General features: G+C 46.0%; 1 protein-coding gene across 10 annotated transcripts in view; it reads right to left on the minus strand.

Annotated features, from left to right (window-relative positions):
• The window catches only part of foxp1b (forkhead box P1b), a 148,196-nt gene that overhangs the window by 4,950 nt on the left and 117,379 nt on the right, over nucleotides 1-25,867 (minus strand). For 8 of the 10 annotated variants that reach the window (XM_031843583.1, XM_031843591.1, XM_031843625.1 and 5 more), the window contains 9 exons: nucleotides 23,619-23,769; nucleotides 17,647-17,863; nucleotides 12,462-12,569; nucleotides 7,948-8,035; nucleotides 6,585-6,668; nucleotides 2,411-2,615; nucleotides 2,137-2,213; nucleotides 1,348-1,449; nucleotides 122-243 (listed from right to left, as the gene is read on the minus strand). In XM_031843583.1, the coding sequence (XP_031699443.1) occupies nucleotides 122-243; nucleotides 1,348-1,449; nucleotides 2,137-2,213; nucleotides 2,411-2,615; nucleotides 6,585-6,668; nucleotides 7,948-8,035; nucleotides 12,462-12,569; nucleotides 17,647-17,863; nucleotides 23,619-23,769 (1,154 nt within the window). The other 2 variants (XM_031843650.1, XM_031843642.1) reach the window with 2 other exon arrangements.

Genomic DNA, 25,867 nt, shown 5'->3' on the forward strand with positions numbered 1-25,867 from the left:
GGGGGGGACTTTGGACGTTATGGCACACAGACAATGAGATGGAGCAGCAGCAGCAGCCTCTTCCAATCAGCAAGCGATGAGACAGACGCTAGCGGAGGCTCAAAGTGGAGGCCAAACCTACCCACTGATCTTCTGAGGCCGTCTCTTTTGGAACTCTATTTCGTCGACTGTCCACACAGCCCCTTTTACGTTTTCTACTCGCACAAAACACTTGTGAAGACTAAGATTATGGCGGACTGCATTCTGCAGTTGGTGTAAAACAAACAAAGAGAGAAAGAAAAGGTTGCTATCAGTACAGTGAACATTGTCGGGGAGGGGGGGGGGATCAAATCAAATCTCATTTCGAAGAAGAAATATTTTGACAGGCACTGGATGAAAACAATACATAAACCAGAATGTTATTGGCAGAAAATGGTCCAATAAGTTTCAAATGACTTCAACAACATGTAAATATTTTTTGGTTTCCATGGCAGTAGAGTTAGTGGCGTTTTTTTGTTTTGTTCTTCTTATCGTTCATAAAGCTGAATATTTTCACTGAACTAGAAAAGATTCCGGTCATTTCCTCATTACGATGTGAGAAAAAAAAAAAAAAAGAGATTAAAACAAAACTCCAGCGTCCAATCCAAATCACTTAGGCGTGAAAGTAGACCTGCATATATCATCCCTTGTGTTATTGCAGGAGCTGTGCTGAGTGCATGTGTGTATCGTAAGTGTGCAGAGAGAGAGAGAGAGAGAGAGAGAGAGAGAGAGAGAGAGAGATGTGGAATCCAGTGGTTATAACACCAAAGGGCTGTGAGTAAGCTGATGTGTGTGTGTGTGTGTGTCAGTGCTTCATCACTGTCTTCCTCATTCAAATCTAACTTTCTCTGACCCCAGTCATTCCTCATTCTTTTTTAAGATTGTTGTTTTGTTTTTGTTGTGTGTGTGTGTGTGTGTGTGTGTGTGTGTGTGTGTGTTTGTGGCCTGGTTGGAAAACAGAGTGTTCCCGTCTGTGAGTGAGTGCGAGGGGCTCAGCCAGGAGTCACTGGCAAGGCACCGCTATGTTAAACTAATGCCACCCACCACCAGAACATCCCGAAATATTACAGGGAAATCGTTTCTTTCACTTTTTCTTCTTCTCTTGGTTTTCCTATGTGTGTGTGTGTGTGTTTTTCCCCCACATTGTTTGTTTAAAGGGCGGTTCATTTGGACAGAAGAAGTGGAGCATTGTTGTGTGTTTGGGTAAAGCCTCATTTATAAACAGTATTATGCCTGGCTATCGTTTCCCTCTCCCCAACACCAACAGCAACGACGTCTCCCTCTACTCTGGTGCCGCTTTAAAGAAGTCAGGAGGAACAGCAGAATTACCTTCCACGTCGCCGCGTTGCGCCTAAAATATGCAAACATTCGTGTGAACCAGTTGTAGACTTCGTTTAGTGTTAGCTGCTTTTCTGGAGTTTCGAGGATTGCCTGCATGAGGAACAGTGACAGAAAAACATTTAACAATTTTGCTCCCTTCACAGAGTGATCAATAATTCACAAAAAGAAGCATGCCGGTTTTTGTGTTGTGTTCTCCTGAGACACACGCAGACAAACAGCAAAGTGACTGTGTGTGTGTGTGAAGTGCAACCGCTCGACTCTGTTAAGAGAAGTCTGCTGCACTTTGTCGTCGGGAAACGGCAGATTTGAATACATTTTCTTTTTGTGGGTGTAAATGAAGGGCAAGCGAAAACATTTCTCAGGCAGATTACAGGGGCAGCAATTATGGCCGGCTCAGATTAATTCCTGAGATCCCAGATTACCGCGGCCCGGCGATAATTGAGTGGCCATCTTAAAACAGGTTCATCCCTACTGTTGTGTGAAATGAATTTGGTAATAATCACAGCCACAGAAATGCTTAATCAAATGCAATTGTCATATGTGGCTGTTTTTTTTCTTCTCTTTGAATCCCGTACGCATTCTTGCACTCATTTGAAGATGCTTAATCTGCTCCCTCTGTCTAAATTGCATTTGAAATTTAACGAGGGAGCGGGCAGAGAAATAAGTCGAGCACACGTAGTTTTGTGGCTTTCTGGAGAGCGGACGGCTGCGTTTCCTGCTATGACTATGCGGGGTGCAGAGTGTTAAAATGTCGACACGTTGAGAAGCAGTCCTTACCTGTCTTATTAGCGAGGCGTACGTGAACGGCGGTCGAACCTCTGCATTCATGTAAAACTCTTTGTTCTGACTGAGATCTGCACACAGGGGAACAAACAAAGAGTGTCAACATGGAATTAGACGATCAGGAATGCTATCACACCAATATCAACATCATCACATGGTTGTGTGTGCGTGTGTGTAAAGACACGGTATAAGTGGTTTGCGTGTCAGTAGTTGTGCAGGGCAGATTCCATGTGTGTATTTGTACATGTGCGTGTTCACGCTGCAGTACCTGGAGAGATGGGCATGTTGTACTTTTCAGAGTAGCGCCGTCGCATGGGGCCCATGCTGTGGAGGCTGTTGGCTGTGATGACGGAGTGGGTCTGGGACAGGGGTGTGAGGGGCGCCGTGGGTGTGGTGGGGGTCCGGGGCAGGCTCAGAGGAGGAGAGGCCTCGGGGGCCGATTTGGACAACGTGACGCTGGACACCAGGTTGAGCTGGAGGACCGGAAAACAAACGGAGAAGCAGACGAAGGAGCAGAACAGTTAGTCCTCTAATTACCCCCGGTGTCTCCGACGGCTCATTGACTATGCATATCTCCCCCGCTAATTGCAGACGGGCCCTGAGATGATCCATGAACGTTCGCTAAATGTTTGGAAAACAACCCTTCGGAGCCCGGCTCCTCCTCTCCCCACCTCCTCTATTCTTCACGCTCTGCTCTCTCCTCTCTCTCTCTCTCTTTCTCGCTGCCGTGTCGGGGGCCTGCACCCGGCTTTTCTGTTTCACCGCCTTTGTTTAATCTTTTGTCCCTCTTGTCCTGTTTGGACAACACCCCCCCCCCCCACCCACGGTAACCAGCGAGAGGTTGAGCAGAGGAGGGAAGATGGGCGGCCCGAACCGCTCTGAAAAATGACAGTGTGTTTCTCACCTACCGCTGAGCCGCCCCGCTAATAAGGCAGCCAGAGGAAGGAGCCAATCTGGGCTAATTACAAGCTGGAATTGTATTGTGAGGACTCTAATTAGGAGCTGCTTATGGAGGTGATCTGATGATTAACTACTGTATCTGACTGACCTCCATCATCAGGGCCGTGACGGCCGCGGCGAGGATGGCCTCGCAGTATTTCCGTGGACAGAGAACATTTGGAAGCCCGTGAGCACGGATGGGTCGGCCGTACTGAGGAGGAGGAGGGATTTAAGTAATAATGGCTACAAGGTAAACTAATTATGGCGAGTTCTCCGAAAGGTATAGCACGGCTTCCAGCAGCTGCGGCGGCTCCGAGCCAAGCGCCCGAGCCTCCACGCGCTGGAGCAGCAGTCAAGTGGAAAATGCTAGCCTGACCTCGCCTGCTCCAGCTATTAATTGGCAGGAAAACTAATGACACATATAAATATTCCCACAAAATTGTTCTAATTGCTAATTTGCCGAAGGAGGCCAGTATCCAAATTAAACATGACTTCAGACTGTGAGAAAAAAAAAAAAAAGAAAGCGGAGAGAGAGAGAGAGAAAGAGAGAGAAAATGGAGACCGTGTTGGAGAGGACACATCTCATCTTTGACATCATTTGTTGATTTTGAGGGATCACTAGTCTGAGACCAGCTGATCGTGCCGTGGAGGTGAGGGAGGGTTTGACGACAGACGTCTGACTACTACCAATGGATATGACAAAGATCGGCATCCACACATCTCAGTTTTGACACTGTCACAACAATATTTATATTATATTATAAATTCACTTTTTTAATTTTACAAAAAATAGACCTTATGAAACCATTGAGTAACACTTACGTTTTCTTACTGTCCCACTTTTAACAGACGTGTCCAACTCCTCACAATGTCTATTTATGTTTTGGAGGCTGAACTATGGCTTTTTGGCAGCGTCTGCCCAAATAATTTGGATTACTGCCAGGATGCACGAACGTACCGCGGAGCACATCCTCACCGACGGCAGCAGAAGACGTGTTATGCTAAATCACGAGCAAAATAAATCACACTTGGGCTCGCGTGTTTCTGACACAATGCTATCAATAGAGCGGGGCTGCGGTGTTGACTCCTCTTCCTGTGGATTAGCGGGCTTTGTTTCATGTTTCATCCATATTCCCTGGCCATAAACACAGAGGGGCTTCAACAATAGGCCAGACAGGCTGGTAATAGCCTTGCCTTTGTTTGCCTCACCATTTGGGCTCACTCCAGTGCCGAGACAAAATGAGACTTCAGACTGAAATTAATTAAATGGTAATTGGTGATCTAATTATACTGGCTTTGACTCGGCAAGCTGCTAAAGAAAATAAACAAAAAGTCCCTCCTTAATTATGTATGGCGTAAAAGGTCAGATTTCTGACAAGAATGCTTAGTGACACCGAGTGCAGAGCAGACACCCGCCCGCCCGCGCACACGCACACACACACGCACACGCACACACAAACACACAGAGAGGCAAATACAAACACAGGCATACACGGCACACAGAAACATGCATTGCTAATGTGGTACATTTTGTTTTGATCTTCCCCCGCTCCCATCCACCTCTTCGGAGCAAAATGAATGCTGTTCATTTGACGGCGTGCGTGCATGCACAGTATCAGTATGTTTGTCTTTAATTATGACTAAATGTAAACAAGCTACTTTGGTGTGACAGTTGGCTACTTGTACGCGGCGTTATTAAACACAACAGCACAGAACGGCGGAAAAGCAGAAACTAGCAATTACTGGAAGAACACGATTGTTTCTTCGGAGCGTCTCATTCTGCAGTCAGCTCGGAGAACACTTTCACTCTGCATCTGCTCAAAGGAGGGTTTTTTGTTTTTTTTGGTGGTCGCCTCTGATGCTGCAAAATAAAAAGACCTCAGCAGGGCCACGGGCCCTGACCTGTGTAAGTCCACCACTCACCCAGCCGAAGCCAGACGTATCTATTACAGCGGCTGGCAGCAGGCGGAGTGGCGCTGCAGAATGGGAGTCTATTTATTTGAATAAAAATCCCAGCTCGCCCCCTTGAGAGCGTCAGCGCTGAGCTCTGACACAGCCATTCTCGCAGGCCCAGGGGGAGAGAGAGGAGATGTAGCGAACTCAAGATGCTATCTGCCGCTCCGACCACTTTTCATACACAAATGTCCCCGTGTCAGAGCCCTTGTTCTGCACTCTAATCTACACCATCAGCGCGTGTGACACAGGCAGCCTTTTGTTGTTCCGACATCTCCGGGCGCTTTGCGTTTGCCACGTAATCTTCTTGACTGTAAATAAATGATCCAAGCTGCACAGTGTGCCGAGAGACAAGACTCTCCCGCATGTGCATCGTGCATGGTTTCAGATTCCCGCCCTGCAGTAAAAACTATCTCTGAATGAACTGTCATACGGACTGAAATATGGCGGTGAGGCCCCCTTCTTAAACATGACAAAATAGCGCAGACACTTAAATGCCATATGTTAAGCCCTCGCCCCTATAGGATGGGGATTAAGCAGGAGGCTTTATGGCGTGGCATATATTAAGAGTGATAAGCACGATGTCTGGAATGTGTCAAGATGATAATAAATGGATCTGCTTGTGCATTTATTCAGAAGTTCAGTTGTTCAACATTTGGGTGAATCAACAACATTTAAGTCAAAACTTCATCTAATGCAACATAATGAGGTGGAGATGTTTATGCATGCAAACAGTTACGTCTAGATGTCATTTTACTAATTACTTTTAAAGACGGCTGAGGTGAATTCTTTTAACCCTAAACGAAGATTCAAGTGTTCTCAGGGAAACATGTTTTATCAAATAAAATCAATATTAAATCAAGATCAGCAGGCGCTAATGACACCACAAAGACATCAGCTTAGAATCTTTCTTTTAACATCAAAGAGACATGTCTTATAGCTACAAATCAATCAGTCAATAATGTTGTATTTTCAGCCCCTACTTGAAATATTACAATTTTATCAAGTACAATTTTTCATTTAAAAAAATCTTTTTTCCCCCCATTTTTCTACATGATTTAGCATGAATTTATCGTTGGTATTTTAATAAATATTTCTTACATTTCACGTTATCTGGCAGGAAAGCACCTTCGTAATTTCGCTTTTAAAAGCACTTAAAATAAATGTAACATTTTCCATTTAAATCCGGTGTCTTTTATTACCACGGTTACTTCTATTTCCCTGTGCTCTCCTCATCGCTCCTGTCGGCCCAAACAGACACTGGTGCTCTGAAGCTGTTACAGCGTGAGCATCCAGTTCATCACAGGCACCAAATTGAATCTCGGATGTCAGCAGATGTGGTCCAAACAATATTTACTGCCTCCCTCAAGAGAACAGCTGTTTTTATTTAGCAGATAAATAAGAAGATGGAGGAAGGGATTAATGAATACACGTGTGCCAATTAAGACGAACAAAAGGATGGGGGAGGGACGAGAGAGAGAGGGAGAGAGAGAGAGAGAGAGAGAGAGAGAGAGAGAGAGAGAGAGACGTATGACAGGGTTGCTGCTCACCGGCTGTGGGATGGCTTTGGGCTCCGTGGACTTGACATGAAGGTGCGTCATCATGGCTTGCAGACGCTCTTTGTCTTTCGCTAGCTGTAACGAGGAGAGAGAACACATTGCATTTTTTATGAACGAAAGGAGACTAAAAAAAAAAAAATCTATTTCTCTACTTTTATTAATTCCCTACATCCCTTTGCAGTGAAGGCATCTTTTACAATGAGCTTGTTCGAACAAATCAATCTTTTTTCCTCTTGGAACTAATTATTTGCTTTTAAAAAAAATGCTTTTGAAAGCTGTCAACAACTTGGCACTTCAGTCCAACAACTGTCTCCATTTCAAGGTTAAAATGCACTGCGTCTCTATTGCCAATAACAGGGCCGGGCCCTTTCTACCTGTCTGAAACTCAGCGCTGTCTTGGCTGCCAGCTTAAATTATGGTGATAGGCTGCATGCAGAGGAAGTCTGTGTCTGGTAAAGCTTTCGCTCCATCCCTCCTAGTACACCACCGAGCGGAAATAACAGGACGTTGGTGTGGTGCAATGTTTGAGCAACTCTCATTGTTTAAGGTTAAGCATCCAGAAAACCACAAGTGTTTTATACTCATTATCAGCCATTTTTGGGGGGAGAGAGAGAGAGAGAGAGAGAGAGAGAGAGATGTGAACCGCAAGTGGATGCTGCATAAAATCTGGAAGACATTAAGTTTGATCCTTGTCTTATTTGCTTTGCAACTGTAGCAGCAGCTTATTAATAAAAATGCACTTTAATGGGACGGTTGGTTTTATTTTCCCCTGTAATACTAACAAATAAGTGCAAGCTTACATTATCTCAGTCGTCGTTTGGTGCACAGACACACACGTGACACCGAGTCTTTTACCATAAGTGCAGATTTTTCTCTCTCGCAGAGAAAGACAATGAAAGATCACACATAAGGGACAAAAATACATTAAAACCACTGATTATGAAAACGTTTTCTGTGTTGGGCTACAATAATCTTTCCTTTAAGTCGCTCTACATCGAGCGCCTATAACACACTATGCTGCCCAGTCATTCCACCCAGTGTTTTACTGTTGGTGCCAAACAGTTAAAAGTCATAAATAACTTTAAAACCCAGTAAAATTCAAAATGTAATTATCTTCTCTACTTAGCCCCGGGCCCCTTCATATATCTCTTTTTTTTCTTCTCTTCCTGGCTGTCATGCATACATAACACATTTTTAATGGTTGGTTACTTACAGATGTACAAACTTATTTCACTGCGCGACCCCTTCCCTTCCCCCCCCGTAAGGCTGATATCAGACGGACGCGGACACCGAGGAAGTGTCAGGAGAAGAAGACACATAAATATTTGGGCCAAAACAAACAGAGAGACAATACCTGCAGCTCCAGCTGTTGTACGACCTGCATTTGCACCCGACACTGGGCCGTGCTCCTGTCATCCAGGGCGTGCTCATTGTTAAGATGCCTGGAAAACAACACAAAAAAAAAACACACACAGAGGAAAAAATGATGTCAGTTGGACTTTTGACTTCTGCCGCCTTTTAGATGTAAGAAACAAAAGACGTCTGGGTTCAGTGACGCAGTTGAACATAATGCAGAGAGAATACGCGGCAACGTTTAGGTAAATATCACGCAGAGCTTCGACATGCAATATCTGCAGAACCAGAACCAGAAGGTGATACTTCTTTAACGTACAAGAATGACTCTTAATATTTCATGGCAGTCCCTTGTCTGCTCCAGCTCCAGCTCACAGATAAGAGGGATGATTGAAGATTTTCAGGTTGGACTCCTTCGCTACATTATGCACCAGTGCCCTAATGCCATCTCCTCTCATCCCAGCCTCCCCCCTGCCCTGGTTGGATCCGGCCCCCCATTTTCTCCTCCGTGTGTTTTCTTTTAATTGTGTAATTACGAGAATTCAAATAAAAGCCGGACCAAATGCAGAGGACAACAGGACGAGGAGATGGGATCTGTCGCAAACTTGAATTATGGATATAATTATGCATGATTATTTTATACAGGGGGAAGATGTTCCCTTTTTCCTGCACGTTTATAACTAATCTAAATAAGTAGCTCGCTGGGTAGCAGACAGGGTTTCTTTTTTTCCTCCTCTTTTTTTCTGTGATTTATATAAAATGGTGGAGATAAGGTTCACGAGTGAAGGAAATATGATTGGAGGAGTTTTATCAGCCGCCGCATGAATTACTGTTTGAAAATGCTTATGCAGGGGCATTTCATTAATCATTTAATCATAATCCGAGCAGGATGTTTGAACTGATTTCACAAATACCCTTTCATTTCACTACTTCATTATGCTCGCTAATGGATCCAATATATTATATATATCATAAATTATATCACATCTTCGGTGACCATGTAGGTCACTGTCACCAGGCATGTCTGTGTGTGCGCACGGCGGTGGCGCCGGCAGATGTGGGACGAGAGAGAGAGAGAGAGAGAGGTGTGTGTGACGCGTCCCGCCTTCTTCAAAATGCACTTTTTTCTGTCGTTTACTGCAAATCAAAAAGCAGCCAGAGTCAACCTGTGACGGCACAGTGGCGGCGATGATATAGCCCAATAAATTAGGTGCCATTGCTTTTATGTACAGACAACACATTTGTGCGTTAAACACCACACCGACACTCGGAAGACAGACACCACGCGATGTGGGGGGGGGGGGGGGAGAGAGAGGAGAATTGATAGTGATCTGCTTGAAATGTGAAGGTTTCTGTTCGGCTGCAGTATTTTCAACCTTGAGGTGAATGATTTAAATCTTTATGGGCAAACGTGGTCTCCCCCCCCCACCCCTCTGTTCGGCTCCTCCTATTGTGTTTTGATAATACATTTTTAAAAAATGACCGTGATATACGTTCAGCACTTCAAGTTAATTATTGTGGCAAAAAATAAATAAAAAAAGGAATTAAAAAGGCGTATTTAAAGAAAGCGTGGGGTAATAACCCCCTCCGCTGAAATCAATTCAGACTTCACGCGGGCTTTCCATTTGTTTGAGTCAAATAAATGCCCATTTAATTAGGTGGGTCGGCAGAATGAAACCGGTAAACATTTCAGGACATCTTACTATATTTCAAAGAAGAAAATAATAGGTAAAGACGTTTCAACTTCAATTTAACCGGCACAGACTGAATTTTCAATGAAGAGTGGCCTACGTGAGCAGCTTTGGAATTTCCCCGTTCATAGGAGACACGTGCCCTGCTTCTTTTCATCCCTTTGTTACATTCCACTTTATTTCTTCTAATGACATGGAGAGAGTCACAGTGCATAATTAATAGGAAATGAAATATTCAAATGGCCCTAATGCAGCCTAGAGAGGAGCGTCTGGACACGGAGCAGGGGATGCGGGGGAATTGACATGGAGAGCGGCTATGAGCGTTGGCATGTGTCACTTTCTGGACTTCAAATGAAGCCACTTTTAAAAGCTCTCTGGCAGGATGACAGTCCCTGATGTAAATTGGCACAATAAAACAAGTTAAATAGACATGCCTGTAACAGTCGGCTTTTTTTTTCTCCTTGTTGCATACGAGTTAGTTTGCCTATCTACTCTTTTTTCTCTTTCTCTCTAATTATACAGACCGGACCCAGAGCTTAAGGCTGTCTCTGAGGACGGTTTATCTTCTTCACTGTGGAGATTTAAATTACCAGGCACACATCTTTACAGTAGTATTTACATTTAAAATGCATTAAAGCCTATTTCTAATTATTTCTAGTGTTATAATCAGTCATTTTACGTGCACACTTTTCTTACAGGATTTCAGCTTATATACTACATCATTTTATGTTTGGCTTATTTGTGTTTCTTCTCGAGTCTGCGTGGTGGCAAGGCCGCATAACTTACAAAACAATTACGAGGTGTGTGAGATGTTTTTCTTCTTCTGTGGTTTCAGCAGGAAGACAGTGCAGCACTAGATGGCACTGCAGTGTTTCACTGGATCTGACCTCTTGACTGGACACTGAGGAGAAGGGTCTTGACCCTCATAAAAAAAACACCAGGCTCCGCCGTGAACAACCGACCCCGCCCTCCTGTGAGCCCGAAAACCCCCCAAAAAACAGGAACAGGGATCTGGCGCTTTGTATTTATCGAGATAGTGCGCGTAGGTATGTCGTGTTTTTCTTTAAAAGACAGAATAAATACACGCGCGGTTTAAAACAACATTTCAGCCCCGTGTTAGTTGTTGCTGTTGGCATGTGGGGGCTGAAATCTGGTTGTCGTTTTAGAGTCCTCCTCACCTTTCACAGTACACTGTGTTCTGCTGACTGCACACACACACCTATCTTCACTTATAGTTTCAACATTTCCCCTCCCACCCCCGACCTTTGGGAGACTTTGGTAAGAGCATTAAACTGCCCGATGTATTCTTTGTTTTTTTATTTGTGATTGTTTTTGGAGGCCCGTGGTATCAGTCGCTGGGTTTCATGTGGAAGCGCTTAAGGGTTTGAGAGTTAACACCTTGGTGAGCTGCTCTACACTCTCGCCTGCTGTTGAACAAAGGCAGCTTTGTGGAGACTCTCCCCCAACATGTTTTCTTAACATGTTCCAAGCAGTTTGAAGCAGGCAACTAAAGTAAACAAGATGTTGCCATGATAAAAACACTTGTAAAAACACTGCAGAGTGCACTTAGAGACTGTTTAAGGCAGAACTGCACCGGGCGCGCTGCATTTAATTCCCCTCTCTTCTATAAACAAAGGGTGAGGCAATGTCAGAATACAATAAATAGTGACGGATTTAGGAGGACACTCCCAAAGCTGAAATGTGTCTGTGTGTGTAATACGTGGTTTAAGAACTACGTGTTCGAAGGAGGATGTTTATTAAATACAAAATAAAAATACATAACTGCCTCTAGTTGTTTTTTCCCCATCTTGCACAGAAACTGCAACAATCCGCCGCGTTCAGCTTTCCTGAAGCAAACTGCGCTCAAAGTGGATTTAAGGATTCTAAATGTTGACTAAGACGGTCAAAACTTTCAGCTGCCCCCCCCCACCCCACCCATCCCCGCGGCACCTTTCTCTCCGCCTGCTAGGAATCTGTGTGTTCGCTGAGTGCTTGTTTTAGGATAATGGAATTGTGTCATATCTTGTTTAAAGTGCGACTAATCCTAGGTGACAGTGAGCCATTGATCTGCTGCCACAATGCAGATGTTTTCATCCTCGGCGTAACCATGGCTCTGTTATGTGTTGGATTACCGCGAGCGCGCCGCACACAGGGTTGATTAGTAAACCAGCGGTGTGACTCAACCGGGGGAAAACATGCGGCAAAACAAAGGCCTGTGTCACGCCGTTAACACGCCGGAAAGATGCTACGGAGCAGGCGAAGTCGACTAAAGTGCAGCCGCGTACGTGGTTCATTGTAACACGGCGCTGTGAGGTGTGGGCCTTTCAATGACATAGACAGCACTGTGAACCAAAACACAAGTCAAAGAGGCATGAGAAAGGAGAGGGAAAGACAAATAAACCGCTGAGAAAAGGACAGAAAGAGCTGAGCAAGGCAAAGACACACACACACACACACACACACACACACACACACACACACACACACACACACACAATCCCCCTGTCCAGTGACAAGGGCAAACATGCAGTGTGGGATGCCACAGATAAACATCCTACCGTTGTTTGTTTGGGAAAAACGGCCCCCGTCACCATGGGGACTGCACTTATCACAGGAATTAGAGGCCCATGCCGTTCTCGGAAAGAGACCCCGCCACAGTACCCTTGTCAACCGAGGCACCCGCACTCAGGAATAACAACCGGTCTGCACCTGTAGTGCCTCCGCAGTCGCCGGCGGTCACGAAACGTGCAATCGACCCAACGCGAGGACAAACGTAGCTGCGATAGGAAAAAAACCCCACCTCCCGACCGAGACTTTTACTCACTTGAGGAATGAATAGAAATCGTCGAACACCGCCTCGCATCCGGGCCACTTGCAAACGCCGTGACCGTAGAGGGGGTGACTGTGGGGGGAATGGTCTTCTAGCGAGGATCTAGAAGAGAGAGAGAGAGAGAGAGAGAGAGAGAGAGAGAGAGAGAGAGAGCGAGAGCAAGAGAGAGAGAGAAACAGCTGTTAATAAAACGTTTTTAAGTTGACAGAAGTCAAAGGTCACAGAGGATTGGTTCTCCTGTTAAGCTGACTCCTGGATTGCAGCTCCAGGTGTGCTCGTGTAGTTTCCACATGAAAACCCTTGACTTGATCTGTGTAGAATCCGTGTACCTGAGGGATCTCTGCTTGCTCTCCTCTTAAAGAAAGGACTCATGTTGCGAAAGCACGACCAAATCAATATGTTATTATTTATTGTCACTGAGCCATGTTGCAGTTGACTTTGATCAGGACTGCTAGGGGGCTTCTCCCGCGCTGCCTGCTGCATCGTGTCCTAGAACCCACCTGGAGGAGAGTGACCCCCCCCACAAAAAAGAAAGCATCAGGTACTTTCACACTGCGCACAAACTGTAAACATGCCCAAACTGTAAACATCGATCCGCGTCACCAGGTGGGACAAGCGACCGCGTCCATGCCGAGCGTACGGCTTCGTACCGTCAAGTCTAAAAAGCGGGAATGTCCCCCCCTGAAAAAACAAGCTTTACAACATCCTCCATATGGCCACAATCCGCGCTGAGAGAAAGCGGCCTGAGCGGAGGCAGTGTCTGCGAGACAGCGAGCCATATGGACACAGGCACTTCACAAGACACACAACTTTCAGCTACAAGAGCCTGGGGGACTGGCCTACATCGCTGCCACCTGTGCTGCTGCTGCTGCCGCTCCTCTAGTCTGAGCCCCGCTCCCCGAGATGACGGGCCGGCTAGAGAGATTCATTACACCACAAACACTCGCGCTGCCATGTGGGAATAACTGCAACAACGGAAATCTCATTCATATACATATATTCAATACGGAGATAACGTCTAATGCCGCGACTTCAGGGCAAAGGGGGGGGGGGGTTAAAAATCGCTCCGTCTGCTACGATTTAAAATATTTGATGTAAAAATGAATTAGTGAAAAAAAAACTAAGAAAGCATGTAAGGTGTGCCAGGTTTGCAGGATTTAAAGAAGCTGATGCTCAGATTAAAATCTAATTTGTGTCAGTGTTAGTAGAGATGTACCTCAAGTAGGACATTTTAAAGGCCGTCACAGGTTTCCTTGTGTTGTAATTACTTGCTGAAGAGTTCACATTGTTCATAACATGTGATAATTGCATTGCAATTACGAAGCAGTCAAGCATTCATGAATGTGGTTAGCAGCTTTTTTATTCCTCCCTCCCTCTTTCAAAAGTCTGATTTCTTTTTTAAAAATTCAATTATGAATTATGCATTCGCATTAAGACCTCTGTTTTGATACAGCTAATAAATAGATGGCGGAAGACCCATTATAATGAGCTTTTAACAAGGAAATGTGTTGACTGGTGAAGGTAACGCTGGTTTGTAATTTAAGGACAACCTTTTTTTTTTTTTTTTTTTTTATTCTTCGCGACTCGGCTTGTTGGTTAATTCTGTATTAATAAGAAATTGAAATGTGGAGTGCGCTGGGAATCAGTGAGCACAAAGCGCTGCGAGGGGCTGGCGGCAGAAGAGCCCTTTTAAATGCTGGATGGCTAAACGGTAGTAAATGAGCTATATTAGTGTAATGGGAGAAGAGTGTAGGATTCATGGGGTGTTCTCCAGTTTGAGATCATGTTGGAGGAGAAAAAATATATAGAAAGGAAACAGCTCTGCAGTTCCCTGCGTTGCGTTAAATTTGACTTGCACCCAGGACAGGTCTGTCAGGATGTTATCATTGTCAGGCAGGCCCGGAGGGGAGAACACTCTAATGATCTTGTAACAGAGATGAAGGGAAGAAAAAAGAAGAAAAACACGTGCCATCAGCTTCCTTTAGAGGAGCAGGAACATTAAAGTGCCGATAGACCCGGACGGAAAGGTGTTGCGCTGTGTTTATGTGCAGCCAGACTCAAAGATGACTCCCGACAGCTGCTAGCCACTTGTTTTCTAGTTCACTTCTTTTGATGAGATGCTTTGGGCCATAAACAAGTCACGATCTATGGCATCGCGTGCTGATGGACTCAATCTATCAGCGAAGAAAAGGAAAAAGGGAAGATTGATGTCCATGCTGGATCAGAGTCTGGCCACAATGTGTGAGAAGCCAGTCACAACTCTCACTGGTAGTACAAATGTTAGCCTATTCCCTTGTGTCCTCCCCCTCAATCCTACATCCACTCTCTACCCTTCCCTTCCCTTCCTTCTTCTCTGTGCCACTGCATGGTTTACCCTAAATGATTTAATTATCAGGTTCTTTTTTTTCTTTCTGGTGTAAGACAAATGAAAGGCGAGAGAGATGGGAGTGCTGTGCCAAATCTGATTATTTATCTCCTTAACAGATTGCTGTGTTACAGTCCCCGAGCTGTGGTTACTGATGGTTGTTGGGAAGCAAAGTGGGCCAAGCGCTTTGTGAGGGTGCTGCCCCCCCCCCCCTTACAAAGCTGATGCAGCACTGTATTGGGAATTTGTGTCAGATACAGATCAGCCACATTTCATTTAAATAATCAAATCATTGAATAAAGATGACCTGGCTCACTGGGGGAAATATCTCGATCTGTGCATCGCAGATGCCGGGTCTGGGAAGCAACGTGGGGCAGATTGAGTGACTCAGACCCCGGTCGTATCGGGGATGTTGTTCAGACAAACAACGAATCCCAGCCCGCCTTTGCCGGAGTGCTCTGCGAGAAACAAGTCAAAGCAGATGCGCGAGCCCCGTCTTCGGTGTGTGTCAAGCCGGCAGTGATTGAATTTCTCCTCCTTCCTTAAGACGGAAGTGCAAAGCCGGTGAGTGATTCCTGTGGATGCACTTAAGGTTTTAGTTGCAGGCGTCGTTGTGCCTGGGCAGATTTTATATGACACATGAAACTAACTACACGGTACTTAGGGCCTGCTGTAAACCAATCTGAAGCCAGTCGGGAAAACAGGCCCATCAGCAGAGAGGGCTTGTTTCTGTTGCATGACAAAAGGACTCGCCAAACCGCATCAATTAAAAGTTCATTAAGTTCAGCGCTGGGAGGAGGAGGGGATGCTCTCTATTTACACCCCGGCCGGCCCAGCCCATTATCTTCAACCTGATTATTCAAATCCCTGGATTATAACACAGACGTTTTCTCAGAGCCTCGCTTTGGAATAACCATACTTAATAATATTTCATTTCTCTTCCCATGGTGTCTGATTAGAATTGAGTCCGCATCATCAAAAGGAGAGGAGAGGGAACGACACTCTTGATAAATTGTGTGATTTGGAGTGTTTCGAAAAAAAGAACGCAAGAGGGGATTATTGGCCGAGTGGATCTGAATTAGCATCATTCAGCAGTCAATAAGTAATGTTTTCACTTTGTATCAGTCGTCCATTCTTTCTCAATTTGCAGAAGGGAAAGTGCGGCGCAGGTAATCCACCGCTCCCTCGAGCAGATGGGCAGGATGAGAATCACCTGCTCGGTTTTCTGACAGATCTAAGATACTGCCGGGAATATTCAGACTGAGACTGCCTTCTTCACTTAAGCTCGTGTTAAACTGCTGTTGACATCTTCTTTAATCTCTGACAGTCGGCGTGAGGCAGAGGAGCTGCCAGCTCTCGCGTTATGTCTTCTCCGATGTGTCGTGCAGCCCTCAGCAGAGGCTGCTTCTTGCCTTCTTTCCCTGCCACCGACGCTCACCTTGTTTGCTCGCCTGCGACAACGTGTGATGGAGTGAGCGAGTCAATATCCTCCCCTGCGATTTGTCTTTAACTTCACACACACAAAAACCAGACATTCAGCCAGACTCTGGATGAAGGACTGGAAGCTTGTGGATACTGTCAACTGTGGGAGCATTTTTCTTATATTAGATTTTTCTCCAGTGTCTGTGCTGGAAGATAACTTTGAAACAGTAAAGAGGATGAGTCCGCACAGGTAACACAAAAACGATACCACTGCCTGAAAAGAAATAGCTGCTTTCCGTTTGTATCTCTCCATCACCGGATCATAGCATTTCCTCTCCAAGTGCCTCAGATCCTCTCTACAAACCCCCCCCACCATGTCTCCCCCCTCCCTCTCACCAGCAGCCCCTCTTCACCTCCAAAGGCCTGCTGGTTTACTGTGCTAAACATGTTTTTTTATCCGCATTGCTTTCATAATGACGCGGAGGTTTTTGATCACTGGAACACAAGTCAGATGTTACGCAGTGAGCTCATGGTGCCTGGAGGCTCCTCACGAGCAGCTCAAAGATCAGGCTTCGGTTTAAGAAAACAAGCAAATGTGTAAGATGCCAAATTAATTCCTTCCTTAAAAGACGCAGATGCGCGCCAGCAAATTTCTTTTGATGGGTGACTCAACTTGGTTTTGAAAAATGCAATACGCCCAGGGGTTTCGTTGTTTCTAGTGCATAATAGCTTGTTTGTGTAAAGCTTTTGTTATTCCTGATGTGACAGGTGATGATACATGTCAACAAGTTCCCACGGAACTGGTTTTCCTTTCTGAGAACGCTGAGCTAAATGTTCTCAAGGCAGTGCAGCTGAAGTCACAGCTGCAGTGGCCAATGTGCAACTGAAACAATAGCAGGAGGGGTGGGGGGGGGGGGAAAGCCCCAAACCCCCCCCCTCTCTCTATTAACTGTATGGGGATCCCATTCCATCAAGTTCCTGCATTCCTTCCAGGTGTTCCTGTGCAATCCCCAGCTGTTTCCAGGCACACAGAACAGTGAACGCGATGTCCTTAATGAAAATAATACTTACACACTATAAATTAAGAGTAATCTCTAGGCAGACTCTACGGGGACATGTCTATCAACTGAGGCCCTATGAGAAATGGCTATTTTAAATGGGAATGTATATAAAGGCCTTCTGTTTGCTTCACACCAAAGATGACAGTGAAGGCTGTTTAACTACCGGCTGAAGGTTACAAATAAGGAATGGGGCTTTTCAAAAGGCTCTCGCTGTATAAAAAAGCGATCGCAAGAAGCTTGTGTGTCTTCAACCGGCCCACGTTCCTCATTGTGAGAGCATGGGAACGACGCGAGAGAAGAGAATGCAACATGAAAAGACCTCGGGACTCACCCGTCTCTCTTGTGACTCATGTACTGCCCGTTGGTGGAGGCGTGCTGGTTGAGGAGTGGGTTCTTTGGCGGTGCCGGGGAGGACAGGTCAAGGCCCCGGTGGCCGTTGTGGATGCTGTTGTTGTTGTTGTTGTTGTGGTGGTGGTGGTGGTGCTCCTCCTTCACGTGGGCAGTCGTCACCTCCTTCCACAGCTGCTGCAGCTCGGCTGGAATCATGCCTGAGACAAACAAATTGGATAATGAAATCAATTAACAGCTAATCCAACTCTCTTCTTCATCACTTAATTAAATCAAAGCGTCTGTAAACAAAGCGCAGTATTAATTAGAAAATATTCCACTACAGGGTAATGCACTGAGAGCTCTTGCCTCCCCCCCTTTCCCCTCCCTCTCCCTCTCCCTCGCCACCTCCTCCCATTTCTTTCCCTGTGATCTGAAGCGTGTTTGTATACACAAATCCCTGGCATTCACGCAGATTTCATGCCCAGAGTAAATAATTAACATCCAGACAAGGCATGAAATCTGAATAATCACCATCATTTTCTCACAACAACAGAGCGATGCAGAACATACACGACAAAAAAAAAAGTTTACAATGGCGACACTAGAAAACATCCCACCCCTGCCTCCTTGAGAAACAGGACCCTGGGGTAATATTCTCAAAAGCGCATTAATGTGCAAAATACTTAAAGCTCTGCACCGCCTCCAATTGACACAGAAGACTTAAAACTCATTTAACAAGTCAAGCACACTGCAGCTCACACAGCCCCCTTTGAAAATCCCTTGAAGACAGACGACATTTTTCTGTGTGCTGGAAACACATCGTGGTGTTTTTTTTCTTCTTCTTCTTCTTCTTCTCCTCCTCCTCTCTGCCTGTGAGTGACAGCGATCCCGACACCCAGGGCCAGAGTCGGGATGAAGAAGGATAATGCCGTGTTTGTGCTCCCCACTTTCCGTGTCTGAGAGAAGCGAGCCTTTGTTGGTCACACAATATATGTGTGACCAACTGCGCTGTGTCTGTTACTGTGCCGGAGAAGTCTGCTTTCATTTTGACACAAATGAGGATGAATATGTAAAAAAGAAATGAGATTAAGCCTCATGGGCGCAGAATCTGTGGCTATTTGTGTTTTCAGTCACAACTCACAGCGTCTGGATAGCCCTGATTTTAATAGCATACTGAAAGATCTAATGGGGGAATGTGTGTGGATTTGTATTGGGTATTGTAAACCGGCGCTTAAATAAGCCGCATGTTTGAAGCATGGTGAAAGAAGCCCTCGGATATGTGGTGAATTTAACCACGGAGCAAATGGGCAAGGCCGATCGTTTAACATTACAATTAATTAAATCCATTCTCAAAATGAGCACTGGCAAATGAAAGATGATTTGCACATGCTTATCTTCTTGGGTTTATATTCTCCGGACCCCTCCACCCCCCTCCCTCCCTCCCTCCCTCCCGTACCCGTTTTTCATCACCAGCTCTATAGATACCAGAAGTGCTCCTTTCAAGCACCAGATTGTCGCACATTGTGAAGCAAAATGCTTCGTCTTAATTTATTCCTGTTGTGGAAAATAACTGCGAGGTGAAGATCTCAATACGATCAGCGGAAAAAAAACTATTTTTAATTTGATAAGCTACTAAAGATTTTAATTATGCTGGTAATGGAGAACATTGGCCTAATGAGGCGGAGGACTCCGGAGAGAAGCAGGGGCTAAGAACTGTGAAATGAGTCTGATAGGATTGCTGTAAATTCACACTAGATCGTTTGCATATCAAAGAGCAGGAAATGATTACAGGACAAATCAATAACCTTTCCACGTTCCAAGGAGCGTCTTTCCTCACTCAAATATCCCCAACGCTCCCGCTCAGTTCTGCCCTGCCCGTACTCTCCCTTATTCTGCTCAGCGCCTTGATGTGCCCTAATCGAAGTGCACGTCCATGACAGGCTAAACATGCCCGCGCTGTAGCATGCTAATCCACTGCGTGCTCATTTCCAGTTGCATTTTCAAAGGATCCATTGTTGTCTTGATGCTACGAGGACATTTCGGAGCAAAAGTTGTTTTTTTTTGGTCCTGTTTTCTCTGTGATAGCTGCTTTCGGAAGCGGAAGGTCACTGGTGATGCGAGTGTCCTGCGCTCCGACAGCGGGAATAATCATTTGCCCCCCCACCCCTTCCTCCCAACCTCCCCCTTCGCCCTCCCCTCCACTTGGTGCCCGGTGACAGTGGGGCAATGTATTTTTAGCCGATGTGCTTGACAGGGCGGCCCACACTGGCTCAATTACCCAGCGGTCCTGGTGACCCCGACACCACTGTTTACTCGGATGAAACCGCCAGCGGATAGACCGGTCTGATGAGAGAGGTAACGGAGTGGGACCGAGCTGTCTCTTTCCGGACCGGGTCCCTGGTTTTTATTGCTCTCCCCCTCTCGGTGCTCCTATCTAAGACTAACCTCCTCAAACACAACAACAGCTATGGCTCATGATTCCACATAAAATGTCAATAAAATATCATTACACCAATGTCTCGGAGGGCATTATATTTTTTGTGTTTGGGTAAAACGCATTGAGTTGCTCTCCATCTGATTACTGCGGGACACATAATGACATTGATCTGGAAGTCCTCTTCCTGGGGTCCCCCGGCATGTCCATCCTTTAAATGCCGGATTGGTTTATCTTTCCTCTTTCCATTTTTCAACACAACTATTCCGCTCATTACGGCCCGGGAACTACGGACAAGCACTTTAAAAAATGTATGTTGTTGGGACACTTGATTGATCACCGGCCTCTCAACTCAATTTTACCTCTGCAGGGTAGCTCTGGCACACAGACAGGCCGAGCTCTTCAACCTTTTCCTGTCCTTGTCCCCCTGTACCCAGGTGACCATGTTCGAGCAAGCGGAAAGTTGATTTAAGGTTCATAATGACATCAGTTGCAGGCCATCATCCCCCAAATAAAAAATGGCCCCCAGTGCTCCGGGCTCTTTAAACCGAGCTGTTACTTCTCACACACAGTGCTGGTGCCGTGGGGAGAGGGGGGGGGGGGTTCAGTGACATCGCTATTAGTTTATTGTTCCGTCGGGCTGGGACCTTTACTGCACCCCTGTTTATGTTGCCGTAATCACTGGCCTGCTGATATGCACCCCTTAGGCCTGAAATATGTCCTGTCCTAATGCTGCAGGAACTATTACCAGTAGCCCGCCGCTGGACGTATCAATCACTGACAGGTCAGCCGCGTTACCCACCGCTGTCCCCGATGTGCCGCTGTTCTGTTCCGTGAGCACTTCATGGCCCGCCACGTTCTTTGCTTTCGTATTAGCGACAAATTTGTCTTGTCACTGTCCCACTGGCCTCTCTCAGACAGCTTAAATGATGTTGTGCAGCAACACGAGCTCACCCTCTCGCGGAGCAACCTCCGAGTGTGAGCGTAAACATGCAAACACACACACACACACACACACACACACACACACACACACACACACAAAGGCAACACCTGAGCAACATGAGCAGCCACTGACTCACTTATCAGGTCAAGAGGACAGGCTTTTTGTGAGAAGGGGGGGGGGGGGGGTGGATCAAATTTATATTTATGAGAGTTATATCCTCCCCAAACACATTGTTGTAATTTATAACAGATACCGTCTGGCCGCTTCCAAGACTTTGAACATTAATGTCAGAAGAATTTACGACAACAGAAACAAATTATTGCTCCAGATAATGTGAGCAATTGTTTTTCTCTCCAAACCGCTATCTGCAAGTTGATCCTTAATTAGCGCTGTCAAATGCATTCCTTCAGTCCGTCGATTTGGCAGGAAGTGAGAACGTTACAGTAATCTGTCTCAGCCAGCGATGTAGCGACGCAGGAGACCGACGCACAGAATGAGCTGCAAACTGCGCCTCAGTGTTGAAAACACAAAGAGAGCCGGGTCGCACTCTTACTTTTCCTTCATGGCTCTGTTACGGCGACCTCATATCTGACAACATTTTTGGACTTTCATTGTCTCGGCACATTGGAAAAGAACACGGATGATTGCATGATGTGATCACTGGCATTTGAAAAAATAAATAAATAAAATTTAAAATCATCAGTTTAAAAAGAAGTCACGCCAACTTCTACTGCCCCCGAGTTTGAATCCATAATCACCGGGAACCCCGAACGGAGCAGATCAACTCATCGCTTCCGACGCAGTGCTAACTGCTATAGCTAGAGTGTTGCAGATTAGATCTGAGCACCAAAAGCCCGGCCCACTGGTGCATGAAAGAGTTTAGTGATGTGGAAAACAGAAAGGTCATCAATAACTTCAAACAGTCAAGCAGAAAATGTGTAGAATAGGGAGACAGACTGGGGGCCTGAAGCGCTCCGGCTAAGTGTTGGAACAGCTGTCGGAGGCACCGAGTTAACCATAGAAGGACGGCGAGGACAAGCTAACCGGGCTCGGCTGGTTGTGACAAACAGAAACAAAACACTAGTTGTACATTGTGGGAGGCCTCAATGATTCATCTTTTGTCAGGTTGGTAATAGTTCTTAGAGAGAACTTGAGCACGTGGAGAGATGCGTTAAAACCACAATTTCAACACAATGAACCGCGCAACCCCGACAACGTGTACTCACAACTGACAAAAAAAGGTAAAAAGGGACATGGAGTCAACACGCCTACCCTCTTTTGATGAGCTGAGATGCCTCGGGGGTATTTGATGATGACACACAATAAACAGGATGTTCTGGGACTGTTGTGAAATCCATCAAGAGCACAGTACCTCGCCGTATTGCCACATAATGCTTTGCTCAAGGGGTGTGTGCTTGTTTGCCAGCCTTCTGACACAGAGCAATTCAGTGAAGTGCGCTCACAACACAGCGGCGCTCCACGCCTGTGCCCATGGCAATCGTCTGCGGGTGGATGAGTGATTCCATAGCCAGTCCAAACAATAACAGCACTGTACAAACCGTGTTTGTGTTTGCCTATTACCTAAGCGCACCCACCAAACCCCTCCCGTTCGTATCGCCCTTATCTTGTTATTTCAAAACTGTTTGTCTTTCCTGGGAATGAATAGTCAATGTCATGTTCCAAAACCCTTATGACGCCGTCTTTGTCACAAGGGGAACCACTCCTTGAGAAAATATTAAAGAGTAAATAAAGACATAAACTTCCTGGCCAAACAACAAGTATTGACTCCCTATCGAGTAACAGGGCCGTTTCACAATGACAAGTTCACTGGCAGTTTACTGAACAATAGATCCAGTCTTCCCTTCAGGCTGAAGGAGACTGCCACCAGGATGCCAATCACAGGGAGAGTTCAAGGACAAAGCACGGACACTCTGAACACGGGGACATTTTCTACCTCTAATAAACAAGGTGTAGCAAGCCGCGATCAAACAGCAGTAAACAGTGAACCCGGACAAGAGGCTTAAGATGCCACTCAGTGAGCGAGTTGTTGAGTGATTTACAGTAGGTGTGTCCTGAAACACTGTGCGGTTACACACTTAAAAGAGGTGCTTTGTTCACTTTGGCTAAACAAATATACCCAGGTATTGTGGCCGAGCGATAGTAGCGGATGAAACCAGTCTGGATATACATGTGCACCTACACGTGTTGATAAAACGGCTACAATGCTACACCGATAGCTCTGCATGACGGTGTTAGCTCCTTCACTACAACTGAATGCTTTCTCTGGTTAGACATCTTCTATATGTGTAAGGAGAATAGTTTCTTATCATTAAAAACACAGTCATGTGCTGTGTTCAGGGAACAAATCCCATAATAGCAGGTGGAGGAAATCAACTGACCGTGATGGATCATCCAATATATCAATAAACAGATGTATTAACATGAGCCCAACACATCTGCTTGTGTCTTGTACCTCTTTCGGGTACACATTTCTAGCACACAAATAAGCGTTGGGACATGATGGGACTGATGGACAGGCGATTTGACCGGAGCTAGCAGCTCAGCACAGTGCTGCGTGACACCAGGTACTGACCCTGAGTGAGGGAGTGCAGCGGCAGGCCGGTCTGTCCAGGCTGGATGGTGAGCAGCCCTTGCCTCTGAAGGTTGAGCAGATGCTGCTGCTGGACCTGCTGGACCTGCAGGAGCTGCTGCTGGAAGGCCAACTGCTGCGCCGACAACTGCTGCTGGAGACACACACGCAAACAAGATAAGAGTGGCTGGCACACCATCAGCAAACACGCATGTATATAAATATATATATATATATATAGATATATAGATAGAAGCATAACAGCCAGTGCTAACATGTGAAGCTGAATTTCAGATTTGTGCAATACTGGATTCATGTACGCCGTTGAAGAAAAACATTTTTCAGTTCAAGGCGACAGGGTTCATAGGTTGTGGAATGGAACACTTTAGAACAACACGTTCATTCATTAAAAAAAAAACAGAGTTAATGGATTTTGCGTGCGCTTACACACAATAGACCGGCGTAATTTTCATAAATTTGTCCCTTTAGTGTGGGTTTTGTCCGGGCCCCACTTACGACAGGTGGGGTACACATCTCTCTCTCTCTCTCTCTCTTAATTAACGAGGAGTCGGGAGGCAAATGACAAACAATGAAACAACATAGTTAATCATTCATAATAAGAGCCACAGGAATTTAATTACAGCCATTCATAATTCAGCAAACAACGTGTGACTAAATCAGAGTGCTTAATAACCACCCTAGCAACTCTCACAACTCTCCCAGGCATGGCGCTGAGCTCAGGGATAACACCCCCCCCACCACACACACACACACACACACACACACACACAACCAGCGCTGTTCAGCCACGCGCTGTGGACCGACTGGGAGATCGCTGTGTTGTTGATCTAACTCTGCTGCGGCTGTTTCATCAAGGAACTCTTTAATGAAAAGCTGGTGCGCCTTTATACATTTGTTTGGCTCCGGTGCGTGAAATGTGTGAACTTTGATGGGATAAAAAAAAAAAAAAAAAGAAATTGTACGAGAGTAGAGAAGAAAATGGACGGGAGAAAACAGAAAAGTCGGAATAGTAAATAGAAGGAAATCACCTGATATCCCCAATCTCCTATGAGTCAAAACACGCGAGAGATGTTATTGACGCAGCAGGGTCACAGAGGAGAGATGACTTCTCACCCTTTCATCGAGCCCTGCTCCCGACGAATCCACAGTCAACTCACCGAAAATACTTTATTTCCCTTCATTACTCCATTACAATTAAACGACAACATCCACCAGGACACCTTTTGTGTTGTCTATGAGATAAGGATGCCGGAGACTCAACAGGATGCTGCCGGGCCTGTTTGTGAGTATACAAGGCCAGTTGCCAAGCGGGTGGGTGGGGGGGGCACTAAAAGCAGTGCCGGTGCTGCCAAGCTGTGCGCCGCGCCCTGTTACCAAACACAGGATACACCACTTTGTTTACTTCTCACAATCGAGTGCATACGAGAAAAAGGTCTCGGTGCAACGCGGCTGTCAGGTCACTCGCTGGCGGCTCTGAAAAACCACTGAAACAGCCAGATAAAACGCAGCCCCCCCCCTATTCCCCCTTCAGCTTGTCAAAAGGGTCTAGCAGGCCTTCCTCTCCCCCCCCCCCCCCCCCCCCCCTCCTCCACCACCACCACCACCTCCCCTGCCCGCCGCTCCTGCACCGGCCTCGCTAAAAATAAAGCTCTGGGCTGCGCTCGTCTATTACGGCGAGCGGGGTCGTCTCATTGGATCAATCAGCGGGAGGAAGGCGCTTTGACAGTGGCAGCGGAGGGTCATAATTGAGGAGTAACCACATTGATTCACGGGCTCATCTGAGCCAAAAATGAGAGACAAGAGGAAAGTGAGGCAGAGATCTCGCAGGGGTCTCGGTGAAATCCGGCATGCAGGTGGCCTGTGATCGGCTCTGATCTTTCCTATTCATGAAAGGGTGTTTGGTTCTTTTTCTTCCTCCCTTCCATCGGTGAGAGAAAAGTTTCTCATGTCTTCAGTGGTTTTCTGTTCTCCAGCTCCTCCCTGACAGCCCGAGACAAAGATAACAGCGGTACGGGGGCGGCAGTTCACAAGGAACAATGTCTTTCAACAAAAACGCTAAATAAATAGAGGGTGGCTTTTCAAAAACAAAAAAAAAAAAAAAAAAAAATGTATTGCAAATGAATTTAACTCTCTCCCCTTCACATGTTTCTTCTTCTTCTTCTTCTGGTCCCATCAGCTGACAGGAGCTCCTGTGCGCTCCCAGCATGCAGACACATTAACCCCCCCCCCGT

This window comes from Anarrhichthys ocellatus, unplaced genomic scaffold, assembly GCF_004355925.1.
Source record: "Anarrhichthys ocellatus isolate YVR2014 unplaced genomic scaffold, GSC_Weel_1.0 scaffold1, whole genome shotgun sequence".
Taxonomy (NCBI): Eukaryota; Metazoa; Chordata; class Actinopteri; order Perciformes; family Anarhichadidae; genus Anarrhichthys; species Anarrhichthys ocellatus.